This window comes from Pleurodeles waltl, chromosome 2_1, assembly GCF_031143425.1.
Source record: "Pleurodeles waltl isolate 20211129_DDA chromosome 2_1, aPleWal1.hap1.20221129, whole genome shotgun sequence".
NCBI classification, from domain to species: Eukaryota; Metazoa; Chordata; class Amphibia; order Caudata; family Salamandridae; genus Pleurodeles; species Pleurodeles waltl.
The window spans coordinates 93,081,300-93,100,023 of NC_090438.1; the positions used below are offsets into that span (position 1 = coordinate 93,081,300).

The 18,724-nt window shown below is 44.6% G+C and overlaps 1 protein-coding gene across 2 annotated transcripts in view; it reads left to right on the top strand.

Annotated features, from left to right (window-relative positions):
- MTMR8 (myotubularin related protein 8) overlaps positions 1-18,724 on the top strand; it is a 226,249-nt gene that overhangs the window by 20,184 nt on the left and 187,341 nt on the right. For both annotated transcript variants that reach the window (XM_069210536.1, XM_069210544.1), the window contains exon 2: positions 6,351-6,473. In XM_069210536.1, coding sequence (XP_069066637.1) covers positions 6,351-6,473 — 123 coding nt within the window. The remainder of the gene's footprint in view (positions 1-6,350; positions 6,474-18,724) is intronic.

Consider the following 18,724-nt stretch of genomic DNA (forward strand, 5'->3'; position numbering starts at 1 on the left):
CAGTGTTAACTGTGTATACAGTATTGTCAAGGAGGCATATGTCTGTTTCATGCAAACCCCTAAAGGAAATAAACCATAAGAGACAAGTTTAACTCTTAGAACTAGAATTCAAGATAGGACGTTGAAGAAGGAGGTGTTAAAGAATAACATTGGAGTTTCTGACTCTTTTGGAAGTTGGTTGACATTTTCCATTTTCGCAAATGCAGAAGTACTTTATGAGCAATGTTTTGATCCTATTGAAACTCCAGAATTCTTATTGACAGCATATTCACCAGACATGGAGTTTAGCTTCCCGGAGCCCCCTCCTCTGGCCTCTGTCCCTACTTCCCCAATCCTCTACTTTCCACACCTTCTCAACCAGTGCCCTCCGGCATCGGTTCTGGGATCCTCTCAAGCATACCTCCCCAGGTCTCCTAAGCCTCTGCTACCCTGTCCTCTCTTGTGGTGTATTTTAGGTGCTGCGACTCTGCCAGCGCCCATTCCAGCAAATCCTCTTGAAAGGCCTTCACTGCTGGAGTTTTGACGGCCTTCCAGCGAAGGAGTTAATATTTCTTAGGGAACTGATAATGAGTAGGTACTTTGAACAAACAGGCAGTAGAAGGGATGCAGAAAAGTATAAACATTTTCATTTTAAAAGGTGTGCATCAGCATCTGTATATATTATACCATGACAGTGAGGCTGTATATCATTCTCTATATGTCCTCCAAGTCTGTGTTATGGTAGGATGGTTCGTAAACATCTACAACTTAAGTATACACACCATTCTTTTTTCATAAATGGCCACAGTTCTATAAGGCCTTTTTCCGTATTTTGGTAAAAGAAATTCTGTAGGATATGCTAAACACTTAGGCAGATTATAAGTTGCTTATGGTGTATTTGAGGAAAGCCATTAATAAGGCAACGACCATTATTGCTCTCTCATTATCTGTACAATTAGACACCACTGTGTACATGGCTTCCCCTATGCCCCTTACTCAGTGTACCCAGGACTTTTACTGTTAGACTAGCCTTTGTTAAAATATATATGTGTGTGTGTGTGTAACTATAACTCCTTCCCTGAGGTAACTATAACTTATGCCCCTACCATGCACAGTTTTCTCATCAATACTTTTATTGCAAATGTAGCAGTGATAATATCAGTGATTACATAGAAGATGTCATGAACGATGTAATACGTGGGGTAATTAGCTGTGTATTTCAAGGGTTTAAGGTATAGTTACCTTGAGGCATGAGTCCCTGTGACCTTTGCTTTTTTCTGTGAATTGCAATGTTTTTTGTTTTTTTTAAGGCAGCAGGTGGGAGGAGTTGGCCAGGCCCTGCGGCCAACCCCTGCAGTTATTTAATCCCATGTCACACTCTGCCTTTGGCCATGCTTGGTGGGGTTGGCCACAGGGACTGCCCTGTGGCCAAGCCCTGCAACCAACCCCTCGTAGGCATCCAACCCAGCACCACGCATGGCCTCTGGCCGTGCGTGGCAGAAGGTAGATATTGCGCTCTGTATATTCCAGAATTGTTGGCATTGGTTTATTAGACGGAAAGCTTTAGCTTATTTCATCTATCAAGACCGTGTACCAATTCAGTTTCAAGTATTTGGTTAGTTCTCACACCCAAGTGAACAGTTTTTGTGCTGAACAGAAATACTGAATGAAAATACTTGCAAGTCCTTCACCCAAACTGGATCAAAATACGTTTGTAATGGATTCAGAATAAATGTTACTGGATATTTAAAGCAGGAGACTGCCCAGTGCTGAGCCAAGAGTACGGATTGTTGTCAGAGGAATCGGATCCATAGCTGCTGTAGAGTTTATCTATATAAATGCACATTTTAAAAAATATTTCCTAATGTTACAAGTTAGACTATTTTGTAAGTACTCCCAAATTTTACAGATAAGGATACTGAGGCTCAAGAACGCGAAATTGGATGTTCACGAACATGCAAATTGGTAAAGTAGGGATTAAAACTAATAGAGCACAAAGCAGAGTCTACCAGACCAAATATTCTGATTGACTCGCAAGCGCTGATATTGTCGGCAAGGTAGCACTTGCTTAAACATCCCTTTTAAACAGTATCTTAGCATTTGGTAAATTATTTTCCACTTTTGATTTCTTAGCTAATTTTGGACATTGTGAGAAACTTTGACCCTGGAGGTTAGTCATGTGTTACTTACTGTTCCTGCTTTGGCATCCTGTTTAAGGAAGAGTGGTGAATGGTTAACTGCCTGATTAAAATCTGGAAACACAACAGTATTCTCGCTTTTGCTCACTGTTTGAGCCGAGGATACATTTCTAGATGGGTGATCCAGGCAGAAACTATTGGTCAAAAATCAGTTGTAACATTTCACATATCTTGCTGTGTAATTAGTGGGAAACAAGCATTGGCATTGCCAATAGTTACTGTCTTTGCAAGAATGATTGACTTTGGCAATGTGTTTTAGCCATTATGTACACTAGTGTAGTTGCTATTCAGCATGTCTAAATGTTAGTGCCATGGAGGAGGTGAAATGGGGTAGATTAGAGTGGGGTAGATTGGAATGGGGTATATTAGCATACTGAGGGGCAGATTTCAGTGGAGTGGGGTAGAATGGAGTGCAGTGGGTTGGGTTGGGTTGGGTTTGATCTGAGTGGGTGAAGTGGGGTAAATTGACGTAGGGTAGATCTGAGTGAGGTGCTTGAATTGTAGTGGAGTGAGGTAGATTGAATTGGGTGGGGTAGACTGGGGTGATGTAGACGGGAGGGGTAGAGTGGTGTGGAGTGGGGTAGGATGGGGTGGGGTTGATTGGGGTAGATTGGGGTAGATTGGGGTAGATTGTGGTGGGGTAGATTGTGGTGGGGTAGATTGTGGTGGGGTAGATTGTGGTGGGGTAGATTGTGGTGGGGTAATTTGGAGTGGTGTAGTTTGGAGTGGGGTGGAGTAGGTAGTGGGGTGGCATGCGGGTGTTTGTGGGAAGTTGGAGTGCGGGTGTTTGTGGGAGGTTGGAGGGCGGGTGTTTGTGGGAGGTTGGAGGGCGGGTGTTTGTGGGAGGTTGGAGGGCGGGTGTTTGTGGGAGGTTGGAGGGCGGGTGTGTGTGGGAGGTTGGAGGGCGGGTGTGTGTGGGAGGTTGGAGGGCGGGTGTGTGTGGGAGGTTGGAGGGCGGGTGTGTGTGGGAGGTTGGAGGGCGGGTGTGTGTGGGAGGTTGGAGGGCGGGTGTGTGTGGGAGGTTGGAGGGCGGGTGTGTGTGGGAGGTTGGAGGGCGGGTGTGTGTGGGAGGTTGGAGGGCGGGTGTGTGGGAGGTTGGAGGGCGGGTGTGTGTGGGAGGTTGGAGGGCGGGTGTGTGTGGGAGGTTGGAGGGCGGGTGTGTGTGGGAGGTTGGAGGGCGGGTGTGTGTGGGAGGTTGGAGGGCGGGTGTGTGTGGGAGGTTGGAGGGCGGGTGTGTGTGGGAGGTTGGAGGGCGGGTGTGTGTGGGAGGTTGGAGGGCGGGTGTGTGTGGGAGGTTGGAGGGCGGGTGTGTGTGGGAGGTTGGAGGGCGGGTGTGTGTGGGAGGTTGGAGGGCGGGTGAGTGTGGGAGGTTGGAGGGCGGGTGATTGCGGTGGATTGGGAGGGCGGGTGATTGCGGTGGATTGGGAGGGCGGGTGATTGCGGTGGATTGGGAGGGCGGGTGATTGCGGTGGATTGGGAGGGCGGGTGATTGCGGTGGATTGGGAGGGCGGGTGATTGCGGTGGATTGGGAGGGCGGGTGATTGCGGTGGATTGGGAGGGCGGGTGATTGCGGTGGATTGGGAGGGCGGGTGATTGCGGTGGATTGGGAGGGCGGGTGATTGCGGTGGATTGGGAGGGCGGGTGATTGCGGTGGATTGGGAGGGCGGGTGATTGCGGTGGATTGGGAGGGCGGTTGATTGCGGTGGATTGGGAGGGCGGTTGATTGCGGTGGGTTGGGAGGGCGGTTGATTGCGGTGGGTTGGGAGGGCGGTTGATTGCGGTGGGTTGGGAGGGCGGTTGATTGCGGTGGGTTGAGAGGGCGGTTGAGTGCGGTGGGTTGGGAGGGCGGTTGAGTGCGGTGGGTTGGGAGGGCGGTTGAGTGCGGTGGGTTGGGAGGGCGGTTGAGTGCGGTGGGTTGGGAGGGCGGTTGAGTGCGGTGGGTTGGGAGGGCGGTTGATTGCGGTGGATTGGGAGGGCGGTTGATTGCGGTGGATTGGGAGGGCGGTTGATTGCGGGGGGTTGGGAGGGCGGGTGAGTGCGGGGGGTTGGGAGGGCGGTTGAGTGCGGGGGGTTGGGAGGGCGGTTGAGTGCGGTGGATTGGGAGGGCGGTTGAGTGCGGTGGATTGGGAGGGCGGTTGAGTGCGGTGGATTGGGAGGGCGGTTGAGTGCGGTGGATTGGGAGGGCGGTTGAGTGCGGTGGATTGGGAGGGCGGTTGAGTGCGGGGGATTGGGAGGGCGGGTGAGTGCGGTGGATTGGGAGGGCGGGTGAGTGCGGTGGATTGGGAGGGCGGTTGAGTGCGGTGGATTGGGAGGGCGGTTGAGTGCGGTGGATTGGGAGGGCGGTTGAGTGCTGTTGGATTGGGAGGGCGGTTGAGTGCTGTTGGATTGGGAGGGCGCGTTGAGTGCTGTTGGATTGGGAGGGCGCGTTGAGTGCGGGTGATTGGAGGGCTTTTTGAGCAATATCTTTTGCCTTTAACGTAAATTCCGATATGTGGCAGCTCCGTGGCTACACGAAGGAGTCGACTTTGCTTCTGGCAAGAGAAGGCATCCCCACTGTGTCCAGCCTTTGCCCATGCCGTATATTTGCTCTTGTTTGGTACAAGTTTTACCCGAAATATTACACAATTATCAATGTATAGGAGGCCATAAGCGCAGTTCTGAACATCTGTACTTGGGGGAATTGTGAACAGTGGAGGTTTATAAGAGCTTGCATTTACTATAAATTGCCAGTGACCTTGGTAGCTTCATTTGATTTTCTTTACCACTAGAACATCCCTTTACCCTTTTGATTTAGGTCTCGGACGTGTTTTAATAAAGTGAATTTATAATGTTCAAGTTCGGTTATGTGACAAGTGATTTTCACTACACTGTCAAATCACACAGCAAATCACAGTAGTTGGATGCTGTTCTTGTCACGAGTGACAAAGGCATTGTTAGGTTTTCTTTTTTAAGTTGCAAAGTCAGAGTGCCCAGGACAGAGTTTAGTCCTCTGATATGGTTTAGCATAGTGAAAGTGACCCGGTCAGATTAAATCTAGATGGTTAGCGAGAGTGACCAGGACAGGGGCCGGGCATTGCTCCTTCCTATTGTCTAGGTCATTCATTGATTGATGAATCAAGGCTCAGTCCTCTCTTGTAGTCCACACATGGAACGTGGTGATAGAAATACGTAATCCTCTCTTTTATGGCACACAGTGTAATGTTCACTGTTGTTATAGACAGCAGACTCCTGAGTGGCCAAGGCAGGGTGAGACCTTCTGTTTACGTCATACAGTAGGTTTGCAAGATGTGGGTCAGAAATGTGCTGTAAAGCACACAATGTGTTACTGATACCTGATTCAGAGACTCACTCTAAGTTGAAAAGTTTAAGAGGCTGTGGCGAATTTTATGCATGTGTTGCATATCTATCTATCTATCTATCTATCTATCTATCTATCTATCTATCTATCTATCTATCTATTATAGCGTGACATATAACGGGACAGTGGAAAGGTGGTGGTACTTATTGTGTTAAGCCATAAGGCTTGTGATAATTTGAATGGCTTGAACACTTGTAAACATGCCCATTAGACAGCGAAGATAGTTTATGATCAGCAGGCATTTCGGAGATGTTGCTTCCATTTAGTCTGGAATTGAGAAAAGGCGGGACCAGTTTATTTGAGTGTTGCCGTAGAAGGCGAGTTTACTAGTGAATACTCCATCATCCCGAGTGATGATCATCCCTCCAGGATACACTGTAGGAAGGAAAAACCCGCAAGAGAGTAAGTCCGCTGCTGCACGTTCACTTGTAAAAATCGGATTCCGCAAGGAGGATGTCACAGTTTTAGGTGGCGATAAACGCGCAAGTTTAGTAGCGATCCTAAAAGAAAGTACTCTCGCCAGATTTCAAGAAAGGGTCGTGGTTCGCTGCAAGAGGGCTCCGAACAGGCCAGGGCGTCTTGATTAAATCTTGTGTTTGAAGTTATAAGCAGCAGGTCGTGCCTGCAGACATTTGAAGAGGTCTGTAACTTTTTAGTTCAGTGGGTCCTGCGAGTGTAGATGACTTGCCGTTAGGCTTGCATAGTATTTTACACGCATGGCTGAAGTAGGATTTTTAACTTAAACGTTGGATGTGTTGTGTTAAGTAAAACATTTACTTACGAGTAACTTGTTTGTTTTATTTTTTCAATTTCAGGTAGAAAACGTGAAATTACTAGATAGATACAACAGTAAGAAACCAGCCACTGGAACGTTGTACTTGACTGCCACCCACCTGATTTATGTTGATGCCTCTGCAGAAGTACGGAAGGAAACGTGGGTAAGTTATTTCATCTCTGTGGTTTATTTCAGTTTGCTTCTTTGAAGTTTGTGCATCAGTTTGTAGCAGTTTTGTGCTCATTTATGCAAGATAGAGCTTTAGGGGAAATACAGAATAAAAGCACGGATCATTATTGGCCTCAGGTTGCTGACTCCCTCTAAAGGGTGAAAAAAGTGCACCCTGCCATTTGGGAGTCTTCTCTACTCAGCAGGGTTAAACAAAGTGCACTGCCCTGCAGGGGTAGAGCAGAAACGGGCTTACCTCCCTCCTCTTACAATTTCTGCAAGGGTAGACTAGCATTAGCAAAGACAGTAGGTCTGGACTTTGATGCAACACATGGAAAGACCAGATTTGCACATGGAAGCCAGGCACATCTAAGACACGGATGCTGTCCTCCTGTTGTTTTTAATTTCAATGGAAGCTTGGATGGCAAGCTAACTTTCATTAAAGTCCTTCTGTTGTTTGTATCAAACAAACAAAAACCATTGGACTCTCATAAAGGGCCACATGCCACCGAAGCTTCATTTCTCATAGTAACAAAAAGAGGGCTGTAGAGAGGGCAGGAGAGGCTTCAATAAAAGAACGCCTTTTGTTTTGATGGGGAAACGAACATTGTCAGTACGGCAGACTAGCCCGTATCCCTTTGCATGTCGCTGTGGGTCTGGAATGGTGTGAGGGTGATAAAGGGCGGGGCAGTGCAAGTGATGCACAGGGATTGGTTGGAGGAACATAGAGAGCAAGAGAATGGGGAGATTAAAGGAACCACTAAGGAAATAATAGGTTTATGGAGCAGGTGGTGACAATCCAGACCCAAAAAATGTGGAAGGAGGGAGGACCAAGGAGCAGCACACACAAGTGCAAGATATCTACATTTGCTGAGAGAGCAATACTTCTCGGGGCTGAGCGGAAGCATGACTGACCAGGTTTTAAGCCAATGCCAGAAAGAGGCAGGACAAAGAACAACTGATAGTTGTAAAGGCAGGGCCAAAGCTCACTTTAAGTATATAAGAAATAATAGGTATGTTAACAGCTTCACTTTAAAACCCAGAACCCTAAAAATGAGTGTACTTACATTCTTCTCACCACTTCTCCTTCAATCCTTGAACCAGATGTTTTAGAAACCTTGCCATACTGCAGGTTCACTAATGACGTCTCTGTCTGGGTGTTTAGAGAGTGCTCTGTGTTTAATATTGAAATAGTTTTTTTGTTTTTCCATTTATTGTTTTAATTTTATCGTTTTTTGCTTTAATATTAGGTCTGATTTTTGTTTGATTGTTTTGTTTACTCTTATGTATTACCTTTTTTTATTTAATGTGTTCATTCTCTAATATTAGCTAATTGAATGTTTTTGTCATATTTGTTTGTTACTGATACCCCCTTACCTCAACATTACTTTTTTGATGCCACGTTTACCCCTTCTTTAAGTTTTACTCCTGCCTTACCCTTACCTCTACATACTTAGCTGTTGACATCCCATTTTTCGTTTAATAAAATCTGTTTTTCCATGGTCCTTTTAGCCTTTGTCATTTTATGATTATTGTTCAATTACCTATGAAATCATGTCAGCACACAATCAGTGTAACCTGGTAGATAGCTCTGATATCTTAGTGTGTAACATGAGTTAGCTGTGAGAGCCTGTAAAATCTGTCTGAACTGAAAGATAGCTCTGCTGTCTAAGGTCTGAAATTGACAGATCTGTGACCCCCCCTCCCCCATCCTATCGTCTTCGTCCCCCTTCATCGATGCAGATTGTAAATGATAATCTTCTTGAAGGATGCAGAATGGGAAAATGAAAGGAATACAATATTGACATTAAAGAGGATATTTTACACATTTGAGAACTGGTAGGAAGCGTTGCCCAGTTGATTATTGTGTGCCTATTAAATTTAAGGCTGTCTTGCTTTGGGAAATTGTTCTGTTAAATGCACCCTATGGCTCTCTGTTTTTCTATGTTTCCTGGGGTGGGAGAAGTCTCTTCTAATTTTCTCTTCCACCTAGGATCTACGAACAATTAATGTTTTTTAATTGCACATAGTACATAAAGAGTTGAAAGTGTTCAGTCATTAAACAACGCAAAATAGTCAAAGATGTTTGTATATTCAAGAATGCAAGCTAACACAGCACATTCATATTCAAGGAAACCAAACTAGGCAATCACACTATGAAATGGTCTGATATCTTCCTTCTTATTAAAAAGTCTAGGTCTAAGCTGAGTGAAACATGCACTTCCAGCAGCAGCTGTCAGTTGATTGTCTAGTGTTCTGCTCTTTCTTCACTGCAGAGTTCTAGTAAATGAATGGGACACTAACGTTCTAAATTCAAGACAAAAGCGAGGTATTGCTGAACACCATTTCTTTGGAATAGGGGATATTGCATTTAAAGCCATTCCTATAAAACAAGCTTCAATAAGCAAGCATTGAGACATGAGTGTAGAAATGATGAGAGATCCTTACCCAATTCCAGCTTCCCCTTTTCATATCTGTTTTCAATGATAATCCATCTACTTTGTTGAATAATTCCTCCTTAGTGTTAAAACTAACCTTTTGGTAGACATCAAAGCTTTTTTTTAATCATCCTGTTAGAAATGAGGTTTCTGGTTGGGTGGAGTATGCACCTAAGCCGGGCAGAACACACCCACTCTAGTCAGGGCGAGGGAGTTACACACGCAAGATAACCCCTGCTCACCCCCTTGGTAGCTTGGCACCAGCAGTCAGGCTTATACCAGAGGCAATGTGTATAGCGATTGCACAACACACCCATCACATGTAATGCAATAAGTACACCACAAAGGAAACACAGCACCAAGGTATATACATTTTTATTGCATAAAACAACATTAGACCAAACACAACATATATCCGTAATATCCTGCTACACAAGCAGTTGTCAGAAAATCACACAGGTTACTAGAACTCTGCAAAAGTAAGTAGTAGTCAGGTAAACATATAGGTTAGGGGTATTCTGCAATATCAGCAGTAGTCAGGTTGTCATTATCACCAAAAACAAAGGCACCTATCAGGATAAACAGATCATATCACCAAAATAAATGCTCCTATCAGGATAAACTGATTGTAGATGCCAAGACACCAGAAATGCACATAGCACAATAAACACATTACCAGAGGTGCCCAGACACTATCACGAGTGCACATAGAAGTGAAACATTCCCTTCTGGTACATGTCCTAATAAACACGTTGTCCTGAATGCCAAGTTATCACTCCGAATGCTTGTAATGGGAACCCTCTCCTAAGACAGGCATAACAATGAATCCAGTCCCTCTGAGCCGGTGCAGACCAAGAAATGCAGACTTCCCTCTGCAGAGGTGAGGCTTTGCTAGGGTGCTCCTCGATGGGGCAGCACCTCTCCCCACCTTCTACATGCCGTGGTCGAGGGGCTGGCGAACCTCTTGTTGTCCCAGCCAAGATAAACACGTCACATACTTGTTTTGCTTTCACTAATGACTGAGCTGACAGAAATCTCTGAAATGCACTTCTCAGTTCAAAGAAGAATTTTATTATTATTTCACCACGAGGTTCCTAAAAGGAGATTAGCATGTTGAAAGCAAACGTTTAAAAATAGTCACAGCAATGAAAGGAAATATACCAAAATGATTCTCTACTGCAATGTACACAGCAAATATATGTATTTATATATGATATTATGCAAAGCAAATAATGAAGTAAAAATTAATCACCGTAGGGCCTGCCAAGCTCTTCATCTTTCTCATGCCAGCAAGACAATGACCCCGTTCGACTGAGAGAAAGAGATTACCACCTACGACATCAAGAATCCTGATTGAGGCCAATCTCACTGTCCCACTGGGTCTTTTTATATCTTAAAGAACCAAAAGGAGCTTTCTGGAAAAAAACCCTCATTTAGCAATTCAAACATGCTGGCTAGTTTAGGTTTGCTTTGAAAATAACAATTTGGGGTTTGGCCACAATTCCAAGGTGTCAGATCAAAACAAGGCCGTCCCCTGCCATCTGAGTACATCCTTATCAACCAAAGCCCTTGGTGAGAAAAGGCACGAAAACAAGCACAGCTTACAATGTGGAAAAATACGAACAGATTTAACATGTCAGTGCCTAATGCTACGATCAGTCAGTAGGCAGCTAAACTGAATACAAAATGTAGTCTGCAACTGATGAACACTAGACAGCTAATCCAGGTGTAAAGTGGTGCAACACAAAGTCTGTTGTCAAAACACATATTTCACTACAACGCTGCATGTTGGAAGTAGCCTGTCGCGCCACACTCGGTCCCTCCGAGCCGGCGAAGGGGTGACAAGGCTGCTTCTGGTGGAGGGGGCCCAGTGAAGGGGGGGGATTCTAGACATGTGGTACTGCTGCCGCCCCACTGGCTGGCTGACTGGGCTCCTGTGGAGGGGGTTTCAGCAGGCGGCAAGAAGCAGGGCGCTCACCACATGCTTGTAAAAAATGATAAAGGGGAGTGCCCTTCACTCGCTAAAGCTGCAACGTGGCCGGGGAGCAGGAGGCAGCGTTCCTCATGCACTGGACTCCATAGTGGCAATCTGGGGGACACGAAGACAGGTGTCAGTGGACAGAAAGACAGCACCCAAGAGGCAGGTTAGAGTGATCACCACCAACAGTCCTACAATGCCAGTCCAGCCCAACCTTGGGGGGGGGGGGGGGGTCAGCTGGTAAGGAGGGCAACAAACAGAAAAGCGATCTTGATAAGTCCTTTTTGCCACCTAGCAGAGGCCAGGCAGCAGGGCAACAAACAGAAGGGCAGTCCAGATGAGTCATTTGTGCAGTCCAGTAGCCTCTCTGTCAGAGGTTTGTTCCCAGTTCCAAAAGTGCTCTAAAAATGTTGGGAAAAAACCTCTGTACTTGTACTCCTTTTGCGCAGCCTCCACAAAATTGGGAGAAGGGTTTCCAACCTGTACTAACTGGTTCTAGAAGTGTCCCCTCTCTCCTCCAGCACTGGCTCCAGACATCAGTGGGGGGAGGGGGGGGAGGGAAGCAAACAAGCTCTTTGTGTGAGGCCAGGGCACAGTCTTTACAAATGCAGGTGTGCCCCACCTCGCCCCGCCTCTCCCAGCCCTGGAAGACCATTCAATATGTAGATGCACTCTTGTGGCACCTCCACCCTTCCTGTGTACAGGCTATCTGAAAGGTATGCACAAAGCCCAGCTGTCACTCTCCCCCAGACGTGGATTGGAGGCAAGCTGCAAAACACCAGAGTCATAAGCACAGAGAAATGCCCACTTTCTAAAAGTGCCATTTCTATAATGGTAATAAAAATTCCGCCTACACCAGTAAGCAGCATTTCTCACTACCAATACAAACATACCAAACATGCCTACGCTAACCCTCATAGATCAGACAATACCACTTAGACATATGTTAGGGCATTTCTAATGCAGTCCTATGAAGAGGCAGCACCCACAGTAGTGAGAAACAAAATAGGCTGTTTGTCACTACTAGGACATGTAGTACATAAAAATATATGTCCTACCGTTTGCATGCACAGGACCCTGCCCACAGGGCTAGCTAGGGCCTACCTTAGGGGTGACTTAGATGTAGTAAAAGGGGAGTTCCAGGCCCAGCAAGTATATTTAGATGCCAGGTCCCTGTGGCAGTAACTGCGCATGCAGGCCCTGCAGTAGCAGGCCTGAGACATGTTTGAAAGGCCACTTCTGTGGGTGTCGCAAGCTGCGCTGAAGGCCCACAAGTAGCATTTAATTTACAGGCCCTGTAGACCACTATACAAGGGACCTAATGGTAACTTAAATGTGCCAGTCAGGTGAAAGCCAATCATATCAAGTTTAGAAGGGAGAGAACATACACTTTAGCATTGATCTGCAGTGCCCAGAGTCCTAATGTCAACAAAAAGGGTCAGAAAAAATAGGAGGAGGAAGGAAAAAAGTTAGGGATGACCCTGTAAAAAGAGCCAGGCCCTTTTTACCTTTGAGATGATGATGTATGCAACCATATTATTTAAAGCTGCAGGGAGCTATTTGCAGACTTATATATTTAAAATGGAAAGATGCTTGCTTCTTAAAAAAATGCTGCTGTTTGGACATTTTATTTTTAGATCGAGTCTACCATACAGCACAAGCAGTCCGGTTACTAAATCACAGTTGTGGCCTTGCGAAGAAATTATAGGGGCTTACAGACTGGCCACTGCTTACCATTGGTTGGCTTTTTTGTTATTTTCTCATTCCCTTGCTGCTTATTTGAAGGCTTTCCTTATCCTTCTTGTGTTTGTCCCTCCCCTGCCATTTTTACCATCCTCTTGATTGGCTTACTTGTGTTCTTCCACTGCTCCAGTTCAGGGAACTACTTGTTTCATTTTCTTTAATTACTTTGTGAGAGTGCATGTGTTTTCTGGTTCTCTCCCCCTCTCGTCTGTGTGCTGCTTTTCTCTTCACAGCCACTTCCCAGAGCTATCTGTGTTGCTCCTCCATCCCCAGTGTGTCCCATTGCTTAGTCACAACCTTGTGTTTTGAGCGAAAATGCTATTTGTGTTTGAAAAAGGGCACACACTTTCCTGGTTATCTGCCCCTGAACCTGGTCTTCGATTACAGGTAATAGAGTGTTGTGTTATGCTCACCCACTGGAGCACAATGGGGCTTGGGCCCAAGCTTAAATGCTGTTTTATGCGTAGTAGCACATTCACTGTAGAGATAAAAAAAAAACATTTCTCCCACAAAGGAAAACTGTGGAAGGCATACATAAGGGTTCCACATCCCTCATTCCTGTTATTCTTCCTTTTACAATGGGCATGGGCCTTTCTGTCTACCATACAAATGAAACATATGGTGTCTCCTGAAGAAGAAGGGTTTAGACCCTAGAAGAACAGTAGACGCACCTTCCCACACGAACACCCCTGCCCCCCCCAGTTTTGCTTTAAATCGTCAAAATAGTCCACTCATTTCTTCTGAAATAGAAAAGAACATGAAGTCTTGGAGCTGAAAACGCAAATTTGAGTTAAAGAATAATTCTCACTGCCTGAGTCCATCTCGGAGCTCTGGTCATAGCCTTTCAGCTGTGCTTCCCTTTCTTTACTCCAAAGAACCCCACCAAAAGCTAAACGTCCACTCAATGGTCTGTGATGGTATCAGTATAAAAGCTTAAAGCCCTTTAGGGCTTCACCCAATGGAGTCACTTCTCTTCTTTCGAGGGGTGAGAAGCCAAGAAGCTCTCCATTCATTTCCCAACTCCCTAAACTCTTCTGATAGCCCATGCCCTTCTTTCTAACTTTGAGCCCTCAGGAGGTGGTCTAATTCATGACCTTTTTGGGTTAAAATTTAGGTAGGTTTCAAAACCTTCCAAGTACTTACAGGGGCCTAGTCTGCTTTAGCTGAGCATTGGTTGGCTTCATTGTGACTCATTTCCTTTCTTCTTACTCAATGGCTTTCTTTGCCCATTTTGTTTCCGCTTGTGTTTTCCCCTTCTCTGTAGCGTAGCCTCTTTACCTTGCTTTTGATTTGGCAGACTTGTGTCCTTCCACTGCATACTTTTAGGGAGTTACTCTTTTCTTCTTGATTGAGCACTTCGAGAAAGTGCATTTTATTTTCCATCTCTCACTCCCTTGCGTGGTTCCCCCATCCAAACAGCCTACTTCCATGTCTCGGACTCGTACTCCCCCGGCTATCAGTGTTCTCTTTCTAATGTGCCTCTCCTCGGACTCCCTGTGTTGCTATTATCCTTGTGTGCTGATTGCTCTCTCAGGTGCTTCACCCCCTGGTTCGCTGTCTCCCTCATGTGCTGCTTTCATCCCCTGACCATCTTCCACTCCTTTCCCCCTCACACTGCTGTCCATTTTTATTATTTTTCCTACTGATCTAAGTGGTATCCTCAATCTCTGATTGTAAATAAAAACAAAGAAAATGGTTGTGAATCATGTGTGCGGCAGCATAATGTGTCTGGTCTTATCACTGTACCTTTATTTCCTTTTTTTTTTTCCCAATGCCATGCAGCATCATGAAGAAAACATTTTGACTTTTGCCTCCCAAAACTGTACAGCATTGTGAAAAGCGATAGGCAAAGCCAACAGACACCAGAGATGAGACCTATTGGCCTTTCCTCTTCTTTTTGTCAGCGGTTGAATCTCTTTACTTGAATATGCATTGCATTCAAAATCATTTTATTGTGAGATAAATGGAGGAAGCAAATGTCTGCAACAGACACTATTACTATAAGTCATACAGTAAATGCATTCCCAAGCAATCAAAGACAATCCAAGACCCCAAGGCAAAGCTATATCCTGCTAAGCACAAGAAGAACTTGCGTCTTTCACGTAGTTCCCACTTATGCTGTAAGTCGCAGCCTGGGAAAAACCGTCCTGGTCACAATGCCACTCTCGACTGCTCTTCTTTGTGCTTGATGTCCTCTGGAAAGTCCAGTCAAAGTGCAAGCATAAGAAACCAAAACAGGACACAACCTCATTGTGCCACTCCAACTCCAGAGAGTATGTGGGAGGGTGTCAAAATGAAAGCCTCTTTTTATCAAGGTTGCTGGTCACTAAGTCAAGGTCTCAGCAGATCACAACACACCCTGAATATCCCAGGTTGTTGTCAGCCTTGCTCTGAAGTATGCAAAAGTGATGGTTGAAATACTTAAATTAATCTTAGCCACTGACACTTACTCTGGCCACATATCAGTCCAACATTATTTTGCACACCATACCATCTGAGTTTAGACCCATCCATATGCAAATTAGTCTTGACCCTGCCCCAATAGGAATAGTCCATCCTGAACTACAAGCCAGGTCCTCCCTGAACTGGAACACAAGCAACTCAAGACCTGTTGTGCCCCGAGTGGGGATTTTCAGCCTGGTGTAGCTTGTTTCCAGGGGCACAGGGAGCACAGGACCCACGTCTGGGCATACCTGCTGCACTTAGGGCATCGCACTGAGCAAAAAAAGTGATGGATGGAATAGTTGAATTAATCTTGACCACTGGTAATTACTGTGGGCCTAACGGTTCGAGCTGGACTGTTCCTTTTGGAGCATGGTCAAGACTGATTTGCAAATGGCTGGATCTAAACTGAGGAAGTGTGGTGTGCAAAATAACATTGTACTAGGATGCAGCCCTGAGTGAGTACCAGTGGCTGAGATTAATTCAAGCATTCTACCCATCACTTTTTGTGATTTGTAGTGGTGGCTGCTAGAATGTAATTAGTTCAGAGGCAGGCGCCTCACACTCCCTGTTTTGGTGATAATGAAAACCTGCCTACTGCTGATATTGCAGAATACCCCTAACCTATATGTCTACCTGACTACTACTTACTTTTGCAGAGTTCTAGTAACCTGTGTGATGTTCTGACAACGTCTTGTGTAGCAGGGTATTACTGATATATGTTGTGTTTGGTCTAATGTTGTTTTATGCAATACAAATGTATATAACTTGGTGTTGTGTTTCCTTTGTGGTGTACTTATTGCATCACATGTGATGGGTATGTTGTGCAATCGCTATACAGTGCTGGGCAGGGACGATCATCTGGGGAAAGTGGAAATCCGGAGTCTCTGGTCTCTGGAGGAAGACTGGCTTCACAGCATTCTGCTGGAGTTGTGGGTCATTCCCCTGCTCTGAAAGACGTTTTGCCCTCCATCAAGAGAGGAGACTGGTGCAGGCTCTCACTGACAACACACAAGGCAAAGTGGGGTCTTGGATCCTGTGTCAGCCGTCTTTACCTCTCTGGTGGTGGTTGGAACATTACCTCACAACCCACCTACTAGGCTCCCTGAATGCTAGAGTGTAGAAACATAGTAGGTAGTGCCTGGCATATCATGAATGGTGTCTATTTTCCAAAGTGGTGCATGGTATCTTACAACTATAGGGAGAACCCTAGCTATGTCTTTTTGCCACTGTCATGAGGGATGAATTGCAACATGGCTAAAACCATTGGCAAAGCCAAATGTTCCCAAAGGTGAGATCTGTTGGCTTAGCCTGTGCTGCTTTGCTTTTTCTTTGTCCCAGCAAGAGCTTGAAGTGAGCACTATTAAAGTTTGCTTGTCGGTCCTTTCAGCCTTTCTACGGTTGCCAGACCAGTCAATCTTGTTTGAATGTTTGAACCATCTGTTGTGATACAATTTACTAACTGTTTGACACACATGGTCGTTTACAAAATGTGATGCCACAATTGGACCTTAACTTGGCCTTGTAATTTTTCATGTGCTCACCATGCAAACCGATGCACTGATGTTGGTTGCACCACCTTGCTCATTGCAATTACGTCAGCTTATCACACGAGTCCCTTTTAGGCACTTTCAGTGCAACTGCCCTACACCACCACTTTAATTGGACAAATTAGAGCAGCAGACTCAGGCAGCCTTCTTACCTAAAGCCGTATCACCCTTCCAAGAAGAATCCCTCACAAATATATATTTTTAAATGAATTTATCATTGGCATATATTTAGCTAACAATAAAAATAAAAATGATTTTGAAGCCAGTGCATTTTCAAGCATAGGCACATCTAATGACAAAAGCATCCACCAGGAGGTAAGTAAATTATTCTTTTAGGGTACTACAAATGTCCCTTTTTTGTGCTGTATAAACAACTATATTCCAGTGCAAATAAGGAAATCATGTTTTAAAATAAGGAACATTGTAAACAGGCAGAACGACGAAACTACTATTTTAAAACACTATCAAATTGTCTATCATACTCGGAACATTTTAAATGTACAAAATAGAAAGGAATGTTTTTAAGGGCTCATTTATTCCAGGAACTTTTGGCAATCTGTATAAAAAGCATTTTCATGTACTTATTTAGCCTTCCTTACAGGAAAAGGTATGATTCTAAAGCTGTTTCTCCATCAAGGTGTCTCCCAGTACAGACACGTTCTGTGTGCTAGGTTAACATTCTAGTTCTTTATCAGAACTCTGATATTTACAGGCAGCTGTTCGGGGAGTAGGAGTTATTGATATGTGAGTTGATGCTATAATGAAGCTTGTCTCTGGTACATTTTATAACTTTCCTGGGTGGATATTGACTGGCCAAGAGTCCATGAAAGTGCAGCATTTTGGTACTGTACAGCTGTATGGTAAACCACCTCTTTTAAGACATTTCATTGTGGTTCCCTGCTTTGGTTGATCTTCTAGACACAATGTCTTGTAAGACAATGAAACCAAATCTACAGTATGTATAATGCTCTGTAAGTAAATATCTTAGTCTTCATGCCTGTTACTTTAGAAGTGCATTTTGGATGAAAGAGGCTTACTACACCTTGATGCTTTGGAGACTAAAATGATCATGCTTGGATCTAAAATACAACATCAAGAATGCCTTTCTGAGCACAGCCCATTCTTCGTAATTACATGTATTTTCTGCCATAAATATTTTCTGGCCTCTGCTCCCCGCCACGACTGCCACAAAAACATTACTTGCTGTCCAAATTTGCTCTTAGGTAGGCAGAAGAAACTCTAGAGTACAACCCTTGACCTGAAACCATCTTCCTCAGCTGTCATAAAGGAATAATGTTTCCTGAGATTTTGAATAATTCAAACACCACTTCTTCCATTAATTCTGACTCTTGTCAAAGTGTCTGTTTTTCTCTTCTTGACTCTTCAGTAATCAAGGTGAAACTTTGAGATGCACTCTACAAATATTCTTTCCTTCATTCTGTGGCTCTGGTTTCCAGCCCTTAAGTTTGTTTTTACTGTTTTTTCTTCTTTATGGCTTTGAGGTCCAACTCCTTCTAATTTTTTCCAATGATGTATTTACTGAAACATTTTCTCGGTTCCCTTGATCTCATAGAGTAAACTCATTGAAACATTCCAGTTTAGCCATTTTTGGCCTGCAACCTGTAGCTGTGCCTCTTCATTAGTTTCTTTTTTTGCAGTTTTAGTTCACTTACTTTTTTCGCCCAGAAAATCAGACGAGGTCTATTCTTACTTAGTACAATGTTTAATTTGTGATGCTACTTTTGTGCTTGCTCCAATACTCCAACATGGTTGGACGAATGCCTATGGCTATTTATTTTCAAGGCAGATGAAATCACCTACAAAGACACCAGGCTTAAAGTATCGGTGTCTAGATAAGACAAGTTTGAGTACTTAGAACCACAACGTTTTGCAGGTGTTTTGTTAGTTGGGGATAACTGGAGCATTAAGCCCAGTAGGGGTGTACACTTCTGGTTCCCCCTCTTATTTAATGGAAAAAAGATATGTCAATTTCCTGCCAATTCAGAGCAGCAGTAATACCTGCTGATTGACCAAGACATACAAAATCCATACTTGTTTTAAAATGTTCCGATCACATCAAATCGGGATTGGCAAT